The 22,391-nt window shown below is 36.8% G+C and overlaps 1 protein-coding gene across 9 annotated transcripts in view; it reads left to right on the forward strand.

The window, feature by feature from the left end:
* RAPGEF4 (Rap guanine nucleotide exchange factor 4) overlaps positions 1-22,391 on the forward strand; it is a 356,019-nt gene that overhangs the window by 190,312 nt on the left and 143,316 nt on the right. For 3 of the 9 annotated variants that reach the window (XM_072612339.1, XM_072612342.1, XM_072612341.1), the window contains 2 exons: positions 3,075-3,147; positions 12,037-12,101. In XM_072612339.1, coding sequence (XP_072468440.1) covers positions 3,075-3,147; positions 12,037-12,101 — 138 coding nt within the window. The other 6 variants (XM_072612340.1, XM_072612343.1, XM_072612344.1 and 3 more) reach the window with 3 other exon arrangements.

Below are 22,391 nucleotides of genomic sequence, written 5' to 3' on the forward strand. Positions count from 1 at the left end.
CAGGAAAATCTTGACTGACATGAGGAAGAAGATTATGTCTTTTGAGAAAACATCAATGTTACATTACAGACATCATTCAGAGCTACCCAATGGGCCAGATGTTTGCCAGAATCCTTAGTGTTACCAGCTGCCCACCAGAGCAGATGAAGCCTTTCTGCTGACAGTTTATGTAGCCCACAAGCACTATGAAGTGCTGATTCTTTTGATGCTGTTTAATATTTATGTATATTCATAAATATAAACACATAAATATACATGACATTGCACAATAAATAAAAGCTCAGCTTTCATCATGAAAGGGGAGGATTGTATTTATTACCTGAGAGGCAGTCTAATATTCATTATTTCTGTTATGAAATGTCCCCCCACTTGAGTTGGATACTTCAGGTTGCTTTATGCTCATTTTGGAATTAAAAGTATCCAGACCTGTAAATTAAAATAAGTGGTATCATCTATGCAAAGGGAGTGTTCACAACATCATCTTCAGTTATTTTCTGAGTCACCCAGGCTTGAAATCTTATGGTCACCAAGTTTTGCCAATTATTCTTTTACATTTTTCAATATCTGTCTTTCCCTTTCTATTTTCATTGATTCAGCCTTAATTTAGAGTATTCTCACCTGGACTTTCTTAGCAGCTTCTTAACCCTTCCTCCTGTAACCCTCTTCTTAAACCATACTCCATACCACCATTAAGTTAATCTTTCTAATGTAATGTTTTAATCATTCCAGTCTCATACAAGACTTTCAAAGGCTTTCCATTTCCTATAGAATAGAAACCCAAGTTTCTTATCACCTGAACAATATATTATTCCCTTCTTTCATTATGACCATTTGTGAAATAATAGTTCACATTTTCAGCAGGATTATTTTTGGCATCCTACTGAATTTGGGAACCTCCATGTTTTCTGAATCTTTGTGTTCTCAGTATTTAGTACCATTTTTTAAAGATAGTGTTCAAGAAATATTTATTGAATTTATAAACTTGTTTAGACAGGGTCATAGAATTTAAAGTTGAAAACGACTTCAAAGATATTTCAACCAGGCTTAGTCAAGGAAAGTAATTTACCTATATAATGGGGTGTGTCTGTAAGGTACTAAAGCTGAATTTCAACAAACATAGTAAAACACATCTAAGTATTGCTCTTTTCAAAATCATCATCTCATTATACAAGTAGTATGCTTTCATGGCTCAGAATATTTTGAAATTCCTCAGAATTTTTGCAATGCCTTCAGAACTTGGAACATGTTCTTTCAAATACCTCAAATTTTCATCCTTGGTTGGTTGATTTGCTCTTTGGGAAATAGGGACAAATAGAAATTAAGTGACTTCCCAGGGTCACATAGCTAGTATGAGTCTGAGGCAGGATTATAATTCAGATCTTTCTGACTCCTGGCCTAGCAATCTATGTACTGTGCCATGGTCATACAATACAAAAAAACATTTCTCAAAAGAGGAATTATAACCTATTAATAGCAATATAAAACAGTGTTCCGAATCCCCCAAAGTAAGGGAAACACAAATGAAACAACTTTAGGATTTACCTCACATCCAGCAAATGGAAAAAGATGGAAAAGGATGACAAGAATCAACATTGCAGGGGTTGTGTGAAAACAGGCACAATCTTGCCTTGTTGTTGGAGCTATGAACTGGTTCATCCTTTCTAGAAAGTAATGTGAAATTGTGTCAAGAAAATGATAAAAATGACCTCATAACTCAGAAGTCTCATTGCTAGACGTCTACTCCAAGGGGATCGATGACAAAAAGCAAGCCCTTACATGGCCCCAAAATATTTATAATGGGATTTTTTTGTAGTTGTAAAGAATAGAAAGCAAAGATATCCACTGATTGGGTAATGCTGTGTTGTGTTTGTCCTTCATTGATGAAGAAGACAGTCAAGGGCAAGTCATATCATCAATTCTTTGATGTCATGGTCTTCTTTCAAAACAAAGGATGAACACAAACAGATCTGAAAAGGCCAGCCTAAAAAGACCAAGGTCTCCCACTGCATCCTGGGCCATCTCCAGTCATCCTGATGACTGATCACTGGACCCAGATGACTCAGGAGGAGAAAGTGAGGCTGGTGACCTTGCACAGCCCTCCCTCCCTCAAAACAAAGTCAAGTACAAGTCATGTCATCATTTCTCTGATGTCATGGTCTTCTTTGAAAATGAAGGACGAACACAGAATGTTCTTTGGAAATATCTCAAAGTCATTTGGAGCCAACTCTGGTGACTAAAGGCATTTCTTCAACTTTAAAATAAGGAGATTGCAGAATAACTGGTTGCTAAGGTCCCTTTCAGGTCAAAATTCTGTAATTAAGATGGTTAATAATGTTGTTGATGAAAGAATGTTATATTGAAAACTCTGTAATGATAGGAACCATGTAGTTTTGGTCTTTATATATACCCCAGACACTCAGCATATATTTACGGAGCATAGATTATTAATTGTGTCTTTAACAGCAGACAGAAGAAAGATAATACTAATTCAGTTCCATCCAAAGACTTCTTAGTTAAGCCATGCTATTTTTCTACGTAAGCTTACTAAAAGTTTCCCAGAGGTCACATAAAATGCAGGTGTAGATTGTGCGTTGAAATAGGCTAATAGCATGAAATTACCTTCTTTGGAAACATCCTTTCTAGAGAAAGGCATTTCTATCCTTTGAAGGAAGCTAATTTGGTGAGATTCATCTATTAAGAAAGAAGCATATTTTGTTTTGTATGTGCAGCTATTAAAAAATTCAAGTGTTGAAATTATTAACTCTTCACATTACTAATAATTGATCCTGTGTAGGAGGGGTGAGAGGGATATGTTCAATCAATCGGACAGAAATATGGAAATGATATCCTGTGATATAACGCTCCTAGGTGAGGGAATACTCACCATCTTATCATGGGAGCCTTGTTTGAAAGACAGGTATATTTTATGTTATCATAGGGCAAATTTATGAGTCTATAAATACACACCTCAGATGCTTTATGAAGTCCAAAGTTTCTGCTTTTAAAAGTATAAATCTGTGACTGTTTAAAATGAATAAGTGTCAAAGTATTTAGTTTATCATATTCTCTTTCAGAAATACCGGCAATACATGGCAGGACTTTTGGCTCCTCCTTATGGTGTTATGGAAACCAGCGCTAACAATGATAGTAAGTAAAAAAATTGAAAATGTTTTGTCTAAAAATTTTAAATACATATGTGTAGTCATTGTGATGGTTTATCAGTGTGATGGATGCAGAGATGTGTGTACATTCAACTGATTTTAAAAATCAGAGTATGTCTATGACTTTGGTTTATGCAGAATGTGTCTTTATTAGCTATATGCACCTAGCATTTGAGCAGTTAGGTGGTGCAGTGGATAGAATGCCAACCCTGAAGTCAGGAAGACAGCTCATCTTTCTGAATTCAAATCTGGTCTCAGACATTTACTTGCTGTGTGACTCTGGGCAAGTCACTTAACCTGTTTGTCTCAGTTTCCTCCTCTGTAAAAAGAGCTAAAGAAGGAAATGGCAAACCATTCCCGTATGGGGTCATGAAGAGTGAGGCATGACTAAAATGACTGAACAACAAAAAAAGCTAACATTTATATAGTGCAAAGCACTTTAGTACATTACCTAATTTGAACCTTTCAACAACCCTGTGAGGTGCTATTATTATCTTCATTTTACAGATGAGAAGATTGAAGCAGAGAGCCCAGAGCCACACCTCTATTGAGTAACTGAGGCAGGATTCAAACTAGGTCTTCTGGCCACAGGTTCAATGCCAATGCTCTCTCTGCTGCATCACTAGCTTCTCTGTAAAGACATATGATACCTATAAATACAAAATACCTTTCTGAAAGGTTTTCATTTTGCTGTAAAACCCTATGTCATTGCTATGCTTCCATTAAAAATAGTACCAGGGGCCATCTTTGTCTTACACAATTTCTAATACCTAAGAGCTGAGAGTTGCTGGGGCTGCAAAACCAGCTTTTGCTTATTATGCATTTTTATTATATTGATCAAGCAGAGTATAATGATTCAAATAGCATAATGATTCATTATTTACTGGAATAAAATCAAGGTCTCTGCAAATTCCACACCTTTAGTAAAAGATCAATCTTTACCTAAACATTAAAAGAAATGTGCTCTTCTGTGCCAATATCTGTTTTAGTAGGTAATGCCTGCCTTACTGACTTGATGAAATATTAGTCATTGAAGTCTAATTATCCATCGATATATGGCAGGAACTTTTGTTTCTTTCTAGGGTTACTGGAAGTTTTTTCATAAATTCTAGGAAAATAGAGCATTCCTGACTCTTTAGTTGTATATTTTACACATACATGACACAGCATACATTCTTTAACGGTTTATCATCTCAACACCTAAGTAAAAAGGTATGTATAACCTCTTCTTGTTATCCCACAAACCTCAGAACTTTAGTGTAATTCTTTCAAACCTTTAACATATTCATAGTCCAAATCTACCTCTGCTCCTTTTAATCTTAGCTAGTGAGCTTATTTTCTACTTTAATCCACCAAACAAATCCAGGCTATCTGATGTGACTCTCCCATCTCTCCTCCATTTTACCTCATATATTCTCTGCATTTTCATTCATACCCTTTTCCTTTGTTCTTGTATCTATGGAAGAAGAATACCTCCTTACATCTTCAAGGTTTTCCTCTCCTCTGATCCTTTTCTTCAACTTATAAAAATATCCTAAGACCTACTCTACTCTTTAAAAAAATATCCTCCTTTACTCATTTATTACTTTTCTATCTCTTTTTCCCTTTTCACCTCTGAATTTCTCTAAAGAGTAATAGTTCAAACCCTCCATCTCTTCTCCAGACATTCCAGAACTACTTACAGTGGCTTCTATCCTTGCCATTGGACTGGAAGTTCTTTCCCTAAAACTGTTATCTATGAAGTCATTTTTTTTAACCCAAGTGTATTTATCTCTATTGGATTTCATTTCATTACAGTCAGACTGCTAGCCTACAAAGATATTTTGTAGTTTTTACTCATCCATTGTGTTAACTATTCCTGTCAGCTTTGTGTCATCTTAAAACATTCTACCTGGGCCTTTAGCAAACCAGTGATAAAATTTTCAAACAGCACAACGCCAAAGGTATCTGAGGTACTCTACTGGAGACATATATCCTTCCAAGTAGACACTGAAGCATTAATGATTACTCTTTAAGTCTGGCCACTCAATCAATTCCAAATCCATTTAATTATATTATCGTCTAGTCCACATTTCTCCCTACATCAAAGAAATCATGTTTAGACTCAACCATCCCAAGTATAAATATCTTCCCATTTCTTCCATATGAGTAGTATTAGATATTTGACCAAATGCTACATCAAGAGTATCTAACGCATTTCCTCAGTTTGCTAGTGTATTACCCCCATCAGAAAAGGAAATACTGTCAGTATGGTTTGACCCATTCTTGATGATACCATGATGACTCTTCATAATAACCATTTCTTTTTCTAGATAATTGCTAACCACTCATTCTAACACAGACTTAGGGAGGCTCTGAATGTGATGCTCAATCAGCAAGGCAAGATAGATACATTAGGGAGAAATACAAAATAAAAGACAGTCAATGACAATGATAGTTACAGGTCCATAGGGCCCCTGGACATAATTGATTACCTTGATGGGGGTTCCAGAGGGAATGGGGCACCCTCTCTATAGTGGCAATGTGATATTCACAGCACCTAAAGAGGCTATGAGTGTGCCAGCATAGTTCTGAGTTGCAAAATATAACAGGCTTTCCACATGGAAATCAGAACCAAACATTTATTCAAATACCAGAAAGCTTAATCCCAATACCAGAAAACCAAATCTATCATAGTAACAAAAATCTATGCACAATAACAATGCAGGGGCACTACCATCTCCAAGCCTTCCTTCTGTTAGGCTTCCCACAAACCAGCTCTCTTACACAAATTGCAAACAGGCTCCCTCAAACAAAATCACAAACAAGCTCTCCTACTCACGCTAGTTGCTGCCCCAGCTGCCTGTTTTCTCTGCCCTTCCCATCTCTGACTAGTCTGACCAACTTCCTCTCAGCTCTGCTCTAGCTCCACCTCTTCCTATTCCATGCATTCAGCAAGTTCCTCCCACCAGAGGCTTCATGTGACTCAGACTCCCATGTGACCAGGCAGGTCATTATTACTAATGAATGGGAAAGATCTTCCCATTTAAATTACCATTACACTTCCCCAGACCAATTAAGTGTAAAGGGATTTTAATAAGGTTGTTAATTGGGTCTAGCAGGACCAGGAATTGGGGGAAGGGAGTGAGGAGCCTAGACCTGGACAATAGTACTGATTCCTGCTAGTTGGGTGGAGAGAAGAATGCTGAAAAATTAGAGGCTAGTAGATATTCAAACTTACCACTTTGGGAAAAGGACTTTTGACAATTCTTGCTGATGTTGTTCTGACAGAATTACTCTGGTTTTTATGCTTCCTGTGGGCTTATGTGTTTATCAGGTTGGGGAGGCTACTGTATTCTTTATCCCACCTCTTTATTGATTCACTTCAGCATCTTGCTAGGAATCAAAATCAAGCTCCACAATCTATAGTCTTCAGATTCTGTTCTCTTACTTTTTTTGAAAATCAGGATGTTTGCCCTTCTCCTGTCCCATGATACCTTTCTAATTCTGCTCAAACTTTCAAATATCCCTAAGCTCAGCAATTAGATCCACCAGTTCTTTCTATATCCCAAGATACAGTTTACATGGGTTAGATGACTTAAGTTCACCAAGGGCAGGAAGGTGTTCACACCCTCTTTCTTTAGTTATCCATCTTGTGCATCTCCTTCCTGTTGTCTGCTTTGGTTCTGCCATTTCCTCTGCAAAGATGACCTTTCTTGGCAGACAAAAATTGAAACAAAAGACTTAGGCAGCTCTTCCTGCTCTCTGTTACTAGTTATCGCAACCTCATTCACTCCAATAAAAACAACGTCAAGAACAACATCTTGTTGTCCTTAATGTTCCTCACCAGCCTCATCCATCTCATTTTGAGTTTAGTACTCCTGAAGCTTTTTTACAAAAATATCCCAAAGTTGTATATTCATTTTTTTGTTATACGTTCTTGCTTCCATCTTCTGTTCATATATTTTGTTTTGTTTTATTTTGTTTGAGAATGGATCTCCCTAACTCTCCTAGACTAGAAGTGCAGCTGCCACTGATGGGCCCTATCGCATTGCTGATCAGCATGAAAGCTCTAACCTGCTCTTTTCCATCCTGGTCTGGGGCAGCCCTTCTTAGATAGTCCAGTGGCCCGCTGGTCCTGGGGTTCACCATATTGGCACCACCCTTAATATGGATACCTGATCAACTTCCGTACATTTTTAAAATCTAAGCTCAGTGTACACAAATCAATCTCCAAATAATCCTCTTTTTTCTTTTCACTGTAATTTCCCTTCTTTGTTTCTTCAGAAATTCCCATCTCGCCTGGGCTGACTTTCCCTAGAGAATTCTAATCTAAGAGATCCTATCTTTCCTTTGAAACCTTCAAAATATGCTTTTCCCATATCTAAAGTATATATCCAACTGTGTGTGCCTGGCTAAACTCTCATCTATTATAAATTCTAGGAGGGAGTAGCTACCTCCTTTCAATGTTCTCATCATTTTAATCCCAGAAACTAGTTCTTTCCTGCCAGTGTTCCAACTAAGGTTGTTGTGAGGATCAAATGAGATAATATTTGTAAAGCTACACAATGCCTGACACACCTAGGTGCTTAATGAATACTTCTTCCTTTTTCTTAGTGAGAATCCGATCCAGTACAGAACAGGGTCTTTGTTGGTTCCTCCACCTTTTGGATGGTGAAATTATCTTTCAGGCAAAGTAAAAAGTTGTTAGCTGATCTACTTTTGAAAGAGGGAGAAAATGTGCTCTGGACTATTGAAACTGGTCTGGATAATTGAAGTCCCTAATTATTTCCTCTATGCCAGGGTTTTTATCTATTTCCTGAACTCCTCTATTTCTTTCTCTTCAGGCAGTCTGTTGTATACTATAATGATAAAACCACTTCTGTTTCTTCTTCTATTGATCTTTACCCGAAATACTCTTCTGCTATTCTCCCTTTCTATTATTCCTGGATTTCATCACATAAGTGATTTTTTTTAAAATTTTGTTTTGGAGGCAATCAGAATTGAGTGACTTGCTCAGAGTTACACAGTTAATAAGTGTCTGAGGCCAGATTTGAATTGAGATCCTCCTGACTAGGACTGGTGCTCTGATTTCTTAATATATTATGCTTCTCTACTTGCTCTCCCTTTTATGTCTTATGTTTTAAATATAAATCCAGAGCTATATAGCAGTCATGGGTTTCTCCCATCAAGTCTTAGTGATAATTGTGAGGTCAAATTTGCCTCCATGCGTCAGTACCTTAGTTACTTTTGCCTTTTCTTAGACCAAAAGTTCTCAAAGTGTTGTCAGGGTGGGATCTTCTTTGGGGTTTTCAGGTTGTTCATGAGGTCAAAACTATTTTAATAATGATCCTAAAACATTTTAATTTTTATAAGTATCTGTAAATACAACCCATGTAAACAAAAGCTCTTTGTGGGGAGGTCTTCAATACTTTTAAGAGTGTAAAGGGCCCCCAAGACTCAAAAGTTGAACTGCTAGCCTAGAGACTGGGAGCCTTAGATTTTGCTATTGGCTTCTTCCTTAGATTTTTTGACCTGTAAACTTATTTGTATCTCAAGTACTGTTCTTCATTCATTATAGATACTCTTTTATCCTGTTTGATGGATGTCCATAGGCAGTTTTCACCTTCTGCTATGATACTAAAATCTAAATCTCATTCTAGGATATGACTGTCATACGAAACTGCTCCATTCCCCGGTCAGCCTTTACATGCAGTTAGGCAGGGCAGTGAATTGACACTTAATAGCTGTGTGACCCTGGGTAACAACTCTATTTGTCTCAGTTTTCTCAACTATAAAAGAGAGATAATAATAGCACCTACTTCCCAGGGTTGAAATGAGGCTCAAATGAGATGAATTTTATAAAGTGCTTATCTTAACACCTGGCACACAGTGGGTGCTATATGAATATCTATTCCATTGCTCCTTCCTTTAACTTCTGCATCCCTTGCTTTCAATGGGCAGCACTGAGGAAAATACTGCCTATGCCCCTGTGCTCTTTAGTTTCTTGCCCAAGGTGACTGGGCAGTGATTTGTAGGTTCTTTCTCTCATTATAATCATTTGTGCCCACGTGTATCACCAGAGGTGGTTAGTAGGCATCTGATAAGTACCGGGGTTTCTCTGTTATGTCTTAGGTAGGAGTCCAGGGAATACAAAAGACATTGTTATCAGGGCAATAAGTGGTTGCTGTGGTACCTCTTAACAGGGCATCCAACTCACCAATTCTCTTCTCTCTTTCCTCTGACCCTTATTGGAGGATTTCTCATTCTATAGCTTCTGTGGTTCTGCTATATCATCACTTACAGGAAAAAAATAGCCATTTCTTCCTCACTTCATCCAACCCCTTCTCTTCAGTTAGAGGCTCATAATTGTTTTGAAAATCTTTTGTTATTTTTCAGTCTTTTCAGTGATTTCCAACTCTTTATGACTCCTTTCAGGATTTTCTTGGCTAAGATACTGCAGTGGTTTGCCATTGCCTTCTCTGGTTCATTTTATAGGTGAGAAAAACTGAGGCAAACCAAATTAAGTGACTTACCTAGGGTCACAAAGCTAGTAAGTATCTGAGACCAGATTTTAACTCAGATCTGTCCACTGTGCCACCTAGCTGCTCTCCCTGTAGTTAGAGGCTCAGAGTTGTTCAGAAAATCTTACCTATCCCTTTATGCCCAGTTCTAACGCCATCTGCCCCATGAACTTTTTGTCATCACCTCTCTCTGAAGAATTTCCCTCACCTTTTGTTCAATAGTTTCAGTACCTTTTTTGTTGCATTCTGTCTTGTACTACAAATGGATATGTAGAATCCCCTTGCAAAAAGCTCTGTTAGAGCAAGAACTATGTTTTATTCAACATCTTACATCCTCCACAGTTATTAGCAAACTGCCCTACACATAGCTAATGTGTAGTCAATAAAATAATTTATTAAGGCATTGACTGCAAAATGTTGTATATGTTTGGGGGGCAGGGCAGCTGGTGGCTCAGGGGGTAAGGGAATTGGATTTGAATTCAGGAAGACCTGAGCTTGAATTTTGCCTTTGCCTCAGACATTAGTTGTGTGACCCTGGCCAAGTCACTTCCCTTCTCCCAGGCTCACTATTCTTATCTATAAAATATGCATAATAACAGCATCTATCTCACAGGATTGATTTGAGGCTCAGATGAGATAACATGAACAGTGCTTTGCAAACCATATATAATGCTAGCTATTTTCATCATATACATGTTATTATTACTGAATTGTTATTGAGCTCTTAGATTTCAGTTAACATTTTTGGGGGATGAAGGAATGAATGACGTTAAAGTGCTCACATGAGAGGATTATTATTTTGCCTCACAATTCAGATCTGGGGACTCAACCTCATCCACGTACTTCCTGTTTTGTATCTTTCTTAGGTCTTCTGCCTAAGTATTTTAAATGCTTGAGTTACACCCTTTTTGATAGAGACTTGGGATCAAGGATTCAAAAGAGGAATTAGTGTATTTCTTGTTCCTCTCTAGCTCCTAGAGCTTGCTCCTGTTGTCCAACAAGACAATCATAGTTCCTGTAATAATGATAGAGTAAAACCTATAATATACATGTGTTCAGTACTCAGTGGATCTGAGTTTATTGGTTTAGGAGTTCCCTCCAACAATGCAATTGCAACCCATCCATTCTTTCCCACCCTGAACAACTCTTGTTGGTGACCTCTCAAAAGTTTGCCACAGGAGGTCCCTCAACATTCTAGAGACGTTCCTCTCTTTCTCTTGACATTGCAGGTTATCAGTGGAACACCATAGCTGTTTTGTCATTTCTCATTCTTGCCATGTGACCAGCCCATCTTCTTTTCTTATCCTACAGTCTGTGGTGATGTCTGTTGTACCTGTTCTTTAGAGTTCTCTTTGGTTCTACATCACAGCGGCTCATATCCACCATTCCACTCGCCATTATTCTCAATGTGATGTTCATCGTTATGTCTTCAGCACTGACATTCCATATCTTATTATCCATCCATTATCCAATATCTTATTGTCTTATTATCCATCTAGCAATACCAATGAAATGTTAGTATTGAAAAATTGGACTTTTGCTTTCAGGGAAACTTTAGGATCAGTAAAGGAACTTGGAATTTTCTGAAAGCAATCTACCCTTCTGTTCAACTCTGAGCCCAACTCATGTTCATCCAAACTGGCTATCCTATACATACTTGCATCATGTGCATTTACAAATAGCATTTTTGATATAAAACAATTTAACTATTACACTCATTTTGCATGCACCGTATTTTAAAACTGCACATTGTACTAAGCCAACATACACAATGTGACCCTACCCCTTTGAGCTGTGTGTGCCTAAGAATTGTTTGCTTCTCTCTCAATGTAGCTGTCCCTCCTTCTATGAACTGTTCACATCATTGTCTGTTCACAAGATGGTTCTTTTTCACTGCTTCCTTCATCATGTCATTTGCTCATCATGTTGACTCAGGAGTAGCCATACCAAGGGTGAGAAGAAGCAGAGAAGTGTGAGCTCTTTTTAGTTGCGTGATGATAGATGCATGGGCATATGTGGTCCATGGGCAAGTGTGGCCACTAGTACATTGGAATGAGTCCTGCTTCCTTGGAAAAGTGATGAAAGTATTAGAGCATATTAAGATGCTATCTTTTATAATTTTATAATTTTGTAATGCTATTTTTTAGTTCTACACCATTTCCCATTCATTTTTTATTTTAGGAAAGCATTTTGAAAAGTTGCTGCTATTTTTCAAGATTACAAATACCATATGTAAGGTTTCACCCCACCTAAAATAGGAATTAACTGGTACAAATTTGTCCCTTGGTTTGGTAGCAGCATTTAAGAGGCTGAAGACTTCAGAGTTTGAAGCTTTCCCTGTTAATTCATGTTCTCTTCTTTTTCCCCCCTAGGGATGCCCGACAAGGAGAATGTGAGTAGGAGCAATCTCTGCTCAGCTTCTAAAAACTGTAATAAGGTAAAAAATAATAATAACTGTCCTGGTAAAGAGAGCCCCTTAAACTTCTCCACGTTAAAAAGAAAAGCCATAATATCTTCTGCTCTCTACATCTCAGCTTTGGTGAAAATTTTAGAAATTGAAAAATAAAAAGAAAATAGGAAATAAAAGATGAAAAACTTGGTCTGAGGAATAAATGAGAAGGGAGCATACTTGGCTTGCCATAAATATGTGTGTGAGTGATTTGTCTAGGGGAAAAGAGGTTTTGCATGTCATCACCAGACTTCTCAGTTTTTGTATCCCTGGACGGAACAGTTAGCAGTAATATAACCCACCCCCACTTTACAAAACATAGAGGGTTGTTTGAAGTTGTAGATGATGTCTGTTGTTACTGTTGTTGGTTTAGTAGGAGCAGCTTGAAATCTGAGATTACAGGTGAGGTTACTCAGTTAGTCCTCACTTCCCCTCTCCCAAACATGACAATCATTTTGTTTTCTGTTTCATTTGAGGACAACCAGGTAAAAAGTGAGTGGTTCAGTCCAAACCCCTCACTACAATTAGAAAGATAATGCTAAGCCCATGGTCTCACAGTCTCATGACTCATTCAATGGCAGCAGCTTTATATATAACTAAATAATTGTTATTGTTTTTTAAAACCTTTGAAAAGGCAAATTAATTGAAGATGACACCATGGACATCTAAATCTCCATGACAACTTAAAAGTGTTAGCAATTGAAACAGAAGGAAAGCAATTAATTTGAAGTTCTATTCAGTGTGATTAGTCTCTCAAATGCTTTACTACTGTTCACCTGTGTTCTCTTATTACTCCTATGTAGTAATATTGTAGAATTGTTGGGGTTTTTTATGCTTTTTGCCATAGAAAAGAAATTCAGAGAATTTTTTAGTCCCTTTCCTGAAATTTAAGGAACGTGTTTAAAAGCTTCTATCACTCCTTCTTTGTGTTTTTCCCTTTTATGTCTCAGTGCCATTGGGTCTTCTAAATCAGGGAGAGGTCTTTCACTTCCTTTTTGTGATGGGCCCCTTTGACAATCTGGTAAAACCTATCACTGCCTTCTCAGAACAGTGTTTTTTAATGCACACAATAAGAAGCACAGAATTATAAATGAAAGAAATTATATTGAAATGCACTTATAAAAATAATTTTAAAATAAGTTCACAAGCTTCAGGTTAAGAATCCTTGTTTTAGATCATACTTTTTCTCCCCACATACAGCAGGAATTTTCTCCATCATCAAGTTACTGTCCTTTTATCATTGGTGTCCCCCTTTTCCTATATAAACCTTTTCTTTGATTCTTTGTCACACACACAAGAATAAACTTTGTGCTTTGAATAAAATAAAAAACACTATTAAGATTTAATTTTGTTGATCACTTAGTAAAAGTAAATGAGGATGAGTGAACAAACATTAATTCTGATAAGTACTTTAAGGGAGGAACTGAAAATGATTGAGACTTTATGCACTGAAATTGATTAAGTGTAAATAGTTACTAAACACATTTAGTTGCTTGTAGTGATGCGCCATGTTTTTAATAATGGATTACTAATCATAACTGGGACAGTTTTGTGAGGCAATATGACTTTCTATTCTGTCCTACTCCAAGGGAGCACATCTCAGGTCCAACAAGTTTTTTTTATTCTACTGTACTATATAGTACCATCTGACAATTAGGAGTTATTGATTTGTCTGGTTCAATCCTGTGACCTTTAACCTCTTGGGGGAGTAGGAGGCTGGGGGAAGATACTATAGAAGCAGGGATTATGGTATCTACCTCCTTAGGGCTTGTCAGGCTACCAGCCCAACCTGGGACTAGAGACTCAAGCATTTGCCATAGGTGCTTCATTCATTCATAACTTCCTTCCTCTCCTCAAGAGTGTTGGTACCAATCTTTGTCTCTGGGGAGGCATATTAACTTCACGTAGAATGTTATACATACTCTGCTTTGTTGCCTGGGCTTCCATACTCTTCCATATGTTGTAGATATCAAGTCTCCTTGATGGACACTGAGATGTCAGAACAACCAATGGTCAATAGTATTGGCATCTATTTGGATGTGGCCAATTATGTGTAAGGAAAGGTGTGGCATTAGGATGAGGCATCCTTTCTGTGTTTTACAGAGCTGTCTGAAGATATATTTATTATTCTGCAATGTTATCTTTAGAAAGATTCTCACAATCCAGCTCTGTAGGCAGGAGGAGAATTTAATTCTTCTGCTCCCTGAACACACTCTCAAAAGAATTGACATGGGCTGAAATCAAGATACAGCTCTGAGTTTGTTAGGCAGAAATAGGGTTAGGGGATTTTAAGGGAGAGATTTCCTTCCATAATGAGCATCATTAGGCCTTTATTTGGGAACATTACATATGAAATCTAAGCAAGATTTCTTAGGAAAGAGACAAACATATACTTAGGTACTAACAAATGTGGTAAATGTCCATATCCTTAATTGGCTATTAGGAAACTTTTCATCAGCTTGTAGATGCTAAACAAGATGCAAGTAATTAATAAGCAGCCTTTTAGTTGCAGGAGGACAGAAACTAGAGTCGGAACCTCTGGGTTGCGTGAAGGAAAATATTTCCTTGATAATAGAGACATTGAGTTATGCTGAAATTATTCTTTACCCTCTCTGACTACATTCAGGACCCTGTTACATTCCCTTTGTTCCTATGATTGTCAAATTAAATAGATTTACAAAATAATTTCAGTCTCAGACTAGATTATCTGTAGAAAGAATCCCTTTCTGTGATACCTACTGGGGATTTTGTTTAATTACTCTTTTCCAACATTAATTAAATTGTTCATTTTTTTTTTCACTGTCTTCTTGTTGGCTGTATAATATTTACTGACCCAATCTCACCTCCTATTAAAATTGTGGTATTTCCATGAATTGACATTTTGCTAGAAGCAGATATATACTTCTTTCATTGTTTGGGATACCGACAGAGATGATGCCAAGATTCTGGAAATTATAATATAATGAGAAAAAATAATCAGGAAGAACTAGAACCAAAGAATTACAGTACAGGGAGAAATACTTCAGCAGTGTTCTCTGTTAAGAGAAATCAAAGGGGGAATTCTCCAGGCATGATAATAGTTAACATTTAAATAGAACTTTAAGGTTTGCAAAGCGTTTTGCACATGTTATCTCCTTTGATCTTTACAACCTTAGGAGGTAGGTGTTATCATTAGAGCCATTTTACAGGCAAAGAAAGCTAAAACTCAATGAGTTCAAATGACTTGACCAGCGTCACTTATATAGTAAGTGTCTGAGGCAGGATTTGAACTCAAGTCTTCCTGACTCCAAGTCCAACATTCCAGGTATTGTATCACCTAGCTTTAAATCCTGCTAAGGGATAATATTCTATACAAAGTTTATGGGACTGGAAGCTTTCTGTGATGCCAGCTAGTTACCTAGTATAGCAGCTAGAGAGCTGTCCTCCGAGCCAGGAAGACATAATTTTGCCTCTTACTGATACTGGCTTTGTGACCCTGGGAAAGTCACTTAGCATTTCAATGTTCTAGACCAGAGGTGTCAAATACACCAGGACCCACAACACTCCTGAGTGTGGTCAGAACCAGAATAAAATGTAGTTAGGAAATAACAAAATAAATAAAAATATAATAAAACATAGATAATATTTCATTTTAAAACTAAGTCAATATGCATCTTCTGGGGAGCTTTACATATGGATTAGTGCCTATTAGCTGCAGAAAAGGTACTTATCTACATAGGTGGAGGGAAGTTCTTCAGCCATGAGTTCTCTATAACCATGGACAAATTGGATCTTCTGTCAATCGTAGGTCCTGTCCCTAGGTTGAATTTTTTTCCTCAAAGTCCCAAGTTCATGTTGAATTTAGTAGAAGTATCTTTCAAAATAAGTCAATGGATATGTAACCCATTAGATAAAGTGAGAATTTAGAAATTTTATTTTTGACAGGTACAGTCACCTTTTTTTAAGACTTTTAAAGTTAAATTTCTTCTTAATTTGCTATTTTCTATCACTTGAAAAATTAGATGTTTTGTTGATATTTTTAGAGGAAATCAATTAATTTCTTGGAAAATGCCTTAATTCTAATTAAATTCCACTTGCAAAATGCTCACATGGGATGGGAAAAACTCTGACTTGGAATGCAGTCATCAGCACTTCCCCTGAATATACAGAAAGACAGGCTTCCTAATGTACCTGGAGTCCAGGAGGTTTGACCTGAGGTAATTGACAAGTCACTATAAGATTGAGGCAGGAGCCAGAACAAGAGTAGAAAAGAGAGCAGCTATCTAAAAGTAGAGCTGAGCTTTGGGGAACAGAATGTAGTCATTTCTGGTATCTTGCTTTTTGATCTTCTAACCTAGTACTGACTTCCCCACCTAAATTTCTCCTCTTGCCACCTATTTCCTACATAGCTCCAAACCGTTGGATATGGGACTCTGAAGGACCCTTTCTGTCTCAGCCTGGTTTTTTTGGCTTGCACTAGCTTCTGATTCAAATGCCATTCCTCTTCCCAGGTGGGTACTACCCATCCTCAACCCTGGTGATAATCCAATCACTGGCATACCTTGGCCCTGATACCACTAAGCACATATCAAGATATCTTAGTCTGTGGGCATAGATTTAATCTAGGTGATTCAGTGCATAAAACCTGGAGCTGGAGACAGGAAATTATGAATTTGAATCTAGTCTCAGATGCTTCTTAGCAGTAAGACCCTGGGTAAGTCACTTAATTTCTGTCTGCCTTTGTTTCCTCATTTGTAAAATGGGGATAATTATAGCACCTATCTTCCAGAATGGTTGTGATGATGAAGTAAGATAATATTTATGAAATACTTTGCAAATCTTTAAGAAATTTATAAATTCTAGCTACTATTATTGTTAATTCTGTAGGATGTGAATGATGCCAGTCACATTGTTACAGACACAAGCAATTCATGTGTAACTTGTTGGAGATGTGTGGTGGCAAAAGTAGGAGAAACACCAAACAAATACAAGATCATTAAAAGAATGATGTAATACCAAAGAATTCTGGAATGCAAACAGATTGTCAAGTACATGCAGAGCCTGCTGCTAGGATTTTGAAGGAGAGACTGCTTATCATTCATGTGATTAGCCCTAATAATTCTATTGGTCCAAGCTTGTGCATGGTGTGTTGTGTAAATTTTCATTCTCTAAGTTAGTCCATTAGAAAATACAGAGATGTCTGCCTAAACAATAGCATGGCTCTCCTTCTGGAACATACCAGTGGCTTCATATCTAAGGTGCTCAAGGACAACTCCAACTCTCACGCCCCTGAGAAAATGTTTGTTCTGGCATTTGTGAGTTATGTACTTTCTGGCGGTGGTAGTGCCCTTCATGGTCTTTTTGTCCTTTGGATTCCTGACCTCCCCCTCTCCAAGTTGCTCATTTTATAAGCTGCAGGCACTGGCTCTTTCTTTAACTCCTGAGGTGACTGTTGTGGATTGCTATTGCTTTGTTGGATGTTGTCTTACAATTAAATACTAAGGATAAGGGAGCTATTAGGAAGAGTTGAAAGGTAACTTTTTAAAAATATGATTTTCTTGGTGGTTGTTTGTTGTGAATTTGCCCCTGCTTGTTGCTTCTAAATATGTCATATTTATTGTAAACTAAATTAAGGACTTATTTGAAGACTGCCTTTTTTTTTTTTTTTTTTTTTTTTTTTTTTTTTTTTTTTTGGTGAGAGGGCAGATAGACAATATTCTGAATCTTCCAGCGTAGGGGGACATATTTGACAGGTGTTTGCACACTCATATGAGTAATGTTTAGTCTGCATTTCCTCCCTAGGTTGGTTTTCTTAATAAATTAAAACAAAAATAGAGTCCTATAATGTATCCAAAATATAAGTTTTGCTATTTAAGTTGTTGCTATTCACAGTTTAACTAGAACTTCACAATAGTGCTATGCAGGGCTTTTTATTTATACAGTTTAAAAACAACAGCAAAAGTAGGGTCTGGCAAGGGGAATAAGGGAGATGAAAGAAAGGCATAGTGGGAAAATGCTGGCTCCAGAGGACCTGGACTCAAAGATGACTCTGATGTTTCTGTTTAAAGTTGCCTGGGTGACCTTGGCCATCCTGTCTCAGTTTCCTCCTCCATAAAATGAAGGGCTTGGACTTCATGACCTTTGTAGTCTCTTCCAGCTCTAAATCTATGGGTTTTTTAACCTCTCAGCATCAATTCCTGATTTTTGAAAATGGGTACAGATCCGGTGTCTGGTGTGCTCAATCTAAACCCAGTTGCTGAATGCTTATTACAGCCATAGTTCATGAAAGGAAAATATTCTACTTTCCCTTTCTATGATAAAACACTGTTTCTGCCATAAGTTTTTTTGAAATCTCAAGAAAAAACTATTAAGCAATTTAAAGAAAATATATGTATGTACATATGTATATATATATTTCTAGCTCCATTCTTCACTCTCTGCTCCCTCACTTTTTTTTTAACCAGTGTCCTTCTAGCTAATGAATGAATAATTCTCCCAGGAAAGACTGAGATATTATTGCTGATTTGAGAGTTATGAAAGAGCATACTTCTGTCTTCAGAAACATTTTTTCCATAGTGATTTCTTTTTCTCAGTTGTTAGATTCAATTGATTACAAGTATAAAATATAGAGTATCATTTACTTTCAATATATTTGCATCTTCCTTGCTCCTATTTTGAGAAATTGAGACCAAATTACTTGTAAAGTAGGCTTTATTCAGGATTGAAGAAGGCAAGGTTTCTTGGGTTGAGTAAATTAATCCAATGATTGCATCTTTTAATCTAGATTTAGTCTTTCCTAGCATCGGCTCCGCTATTTGAATGTCAGGAACTGCTGGAAGAAACCTGAAAGCATTATCTAGTTCATTTTACTGCCTCTAGGGAAAACTGTATTAAACTTATCCAAGGAAGATAGCTATTTATCTTCATGAAAATTGCCCTAGAAGGAAACTCTAAAATCATGATATGTTCCAGTCTTGCAGAATTCTGATCGGCAGTTCTTTTAAAATGTCTAAACCTTTCTTATTGCAATTTTAGTCTATTCCCTGTTGTCTTGTATTCAAAGAATTACTCAAAAATACTTATAAAATATCTCTTATGTGGTTTGAGGACTATTAAGATCTCCCTGAGTCTCTACTTTTGAGACTAAGTTCAGTTTCTCTAAACTTTGTTCTATGATCTTTTATTTGAGCCCTTTAATTATTTTCCTGAGTTCCCAAGCTGCATTCCAGTAAAGGATCCACTTATCCTAAATATGTAAGGGGAATATGCTCATAGGTCCTCTACAACATCAGTGGTGTCAAATAAAGTAGAAATAGGGGTCATGTAATGTTATACAAGGATCCCCGCAAGCTGCGTATTGACTTAGTTTTAAAATGTAACAGCATCTGTGTTTTGTTGTATTTTTACTTATTTTGTTAAATATTTCCCAATTACATTTTAATCTGTTTCAGGCTGGACTTGGGATGTTGTAGGTCCCATGCAGCCAGTAAACTGTGTATTTGACAGGTATGCTCAAACAGAGTTTGAAAGTATTGATATCCCACTTGCTTCTTTTAATTTCAAAGTACAAAAATGTTATCACTCCAGTTTGGTCCACCATGACCTATAGCTCTCTTTCTGTTTGAAAAAGTCAAAACTGCTCTGTATTTTATTGTTCTCCCTTGCCTTTCACTACTAAGTAAATTACTTTGTATTATCCCTACTGCCTTATCCTTTTTCTCTACAAGGTCATTTCCAATTTCAGTACAATTCTCTCAAAGTACTCATCACAGCTCCCAATGCTAAATTTAGTATTATCACCTTTAATGAGTTAGCTTTCTTTTTTTCCCATATAAGTCATTACTATTTCTAAAGAGCTGTGAGTATTCCTTCTAGGGACTCAGATCATAGTTTTCTTGAGTGACTGTTGTACATACATATGTACCTACATATATATGTACATATACATATGTAGAGATATATACACACATATGCACACATATATGCATATACATATGTGTATCTATTTCTCTATTACATTGAGCCTTCTGGTAATGAGTCTATTCAAAATTACCTAGGATGGTTCTCATATTGACAGTTTGTGGTCAGGTTTGATATTCAAAACCTTTTCCTTTTGATAGTCTCATTGGCGTAGTCTTTGGGAATTCAAAGGGATCTCCAAACATTATATGATGAGGACAATAATAACCATATTCAATCTAATAGCATTGGCCACTGGATGTAACCTCATGGTACTTATTTTGTCACTATTGCATTTGTAGCTGTGGTAAGATGACCTTGGCTAAATCACTTCTTTTTTTGTTTGTTTGTTTTAAGATTTAAATTTATTTATTTTCAGTTTTCAACATTCATTTCCACAAGATTTTAGTTCTAAATTTTCTCCCCTTCTTCCATCCCTGATTATCCAGATCTTCCCCTAGTCTGCCCTCCCTTTTATCTTCCCCATCTTATCCCCTTCCTCTTTACTTTTTTGAAGGGCAACAAAGATTTCTATACCTCATTTCCTGTATATCTCATTTTCCAGTTGCATGTTGTTCTTAAAACTTTGAGTTCCAAATTCTCTCTTTTCTTCCCTCACCACCCACTACCATTGAGAAGACAAGCAATTCAATATAGGTTATACATGTGTAGTTATGCAAAACACCTTCAGAATAGTCATGTTGTGAAAGACTAACTTTATTTCCCTCCATCCTACCCAGCCCCACCAATTATCCTATTTTCTTCTTTGACTCTGTCCCTTTTCTAAAGTGTTTGCTTCTGACTACCCTTCCCCCAATCTCTATCATTCCTCCTTACGGCTTTCCCTCCTACTTTCCTGTAGGATAAGATACCCAATTGAGTGTGCATGTTATTCCCTCCTCAGTCCAAATCTGATGAAAGTAAGGTTCACTCATTCCTTCTCACCCTCTTCATCTTCCCCTCCATTCTGAAACCTTTTTCTTGCCTCTTTTATGTGAGATAATTTACCCCATTCTGTCTCTCCCTTTCTCCTCCAAAAATATTCCTCTCTCTCCCTTTAATCTTATTTTTTAAATATCATCCCTTCATATTTGACTCACCCTGTGTCCTCTATCTATCTATCTATCTATCTATCTATCTATCTATCTATCTATCTGTCTGTCTGTCTGTCTGTCTGTCTGTCTGTCTGTCTGTCTGTCTGTCTGTCTATCTCCTCCAGCTACTGTAATACTGAGAAAGGTCTCATGAGTTACAAATATCATCTTTCATGTAGGAATGTAAGCACTTCAACTTTAATAAGTCTCTTATGATTTTTCTTTCCTGTTTACTTTTTCATGCTTCTCTTTATTCTTGTATTTGAAAGTCAATTTTCTGTTCAGCTGTGGTCTTTTCATCAAGAATACTTCAAAGTCCTCTATTTCATTGAATATCCATTTTTTCCCCTGAAGGATTATGCTCAATTTTGCTGAGTAGGTGATTCTTGGTTTTAATCCTACCTCCTTTGACTTCTGGAATATCATATTCCAAGCCCTCCAATTCCTTAGTGTAGAGGTTGCTAAATCTTGTGTTACCCTGAATGTGTTTCCATAGTACTTGAATTCTTTCTTTCTGGCTGCTGGTAATATTTTCTCCTTGACCTGGGACCTCTAGAATTTTCCTACAATATTCCTAGGTGTTTTCCTTTTGGGATCTCTTTCAGGAGGTGATTAGTAGATTCTTTCAATTTCTATTTTACCCCCTGGTTCTAGAATATGAGAGCAATTTTCCTTGAAAATTTCTTGAAAGATGATATCTAGGCTCTTTTTTTTTTTATCATGGCTTTCAGGAAGTTCAATGATTTTTAACGTATCTCTCCTGGATCTATTTTCAGGTCAGTGTTTTTTCCAGTAAGATGTTTCATGTTTTCTTCTATTTTTTCATGCTTTTGGTTCTGTTTTATAATTTCTTGATTTCTCATGGTCATTAACTTCCATTTGCTCCATTCTAATTTTAAAGGAATTATTTTCTTCAGTGAGCTTTTGGATCTCTTTTTCCATTTGGCCAATTCTGCTTTTTAAGGCATTCTTCTCCTTATTGGCTTTTTGGACTTCTTTTGCCATTTTGGTTAGTCTATTTTTAAGGTGTTATTTTCTTCAGTATTTTGGGGGTCTCCTTCAGCAAGCTGTTGACTCGATTTTCATGATTTTCTTGCATCACTCTCACTTCTCTTCCCAATTTTTCATCTATTTCTCTTACTTGATTTTCAAAATCCTTTTTTAAGCTCCTCCATGGCCTGTGACCAATTCATAGTTTTCTTGGAGGCTTTTGATGTAGAACCTTTGACTATACTATATTCTTCTG

Source organism: Notamacropus eugenii, chromosome 5, assembly GCF_028372415.1.
Source record: "Notamacropus eugenii isolate mMacEug1 chromosome 5, mMacEug1.pri_v2, whole genome shotgun sequence".
Classification (NCBI taxonomy): Eukaryota; Metazoa; Chordata; class Mammalia; order Diprotodontia; family Macropodidae; genus Notamacropus; species Notamacropus eugenii.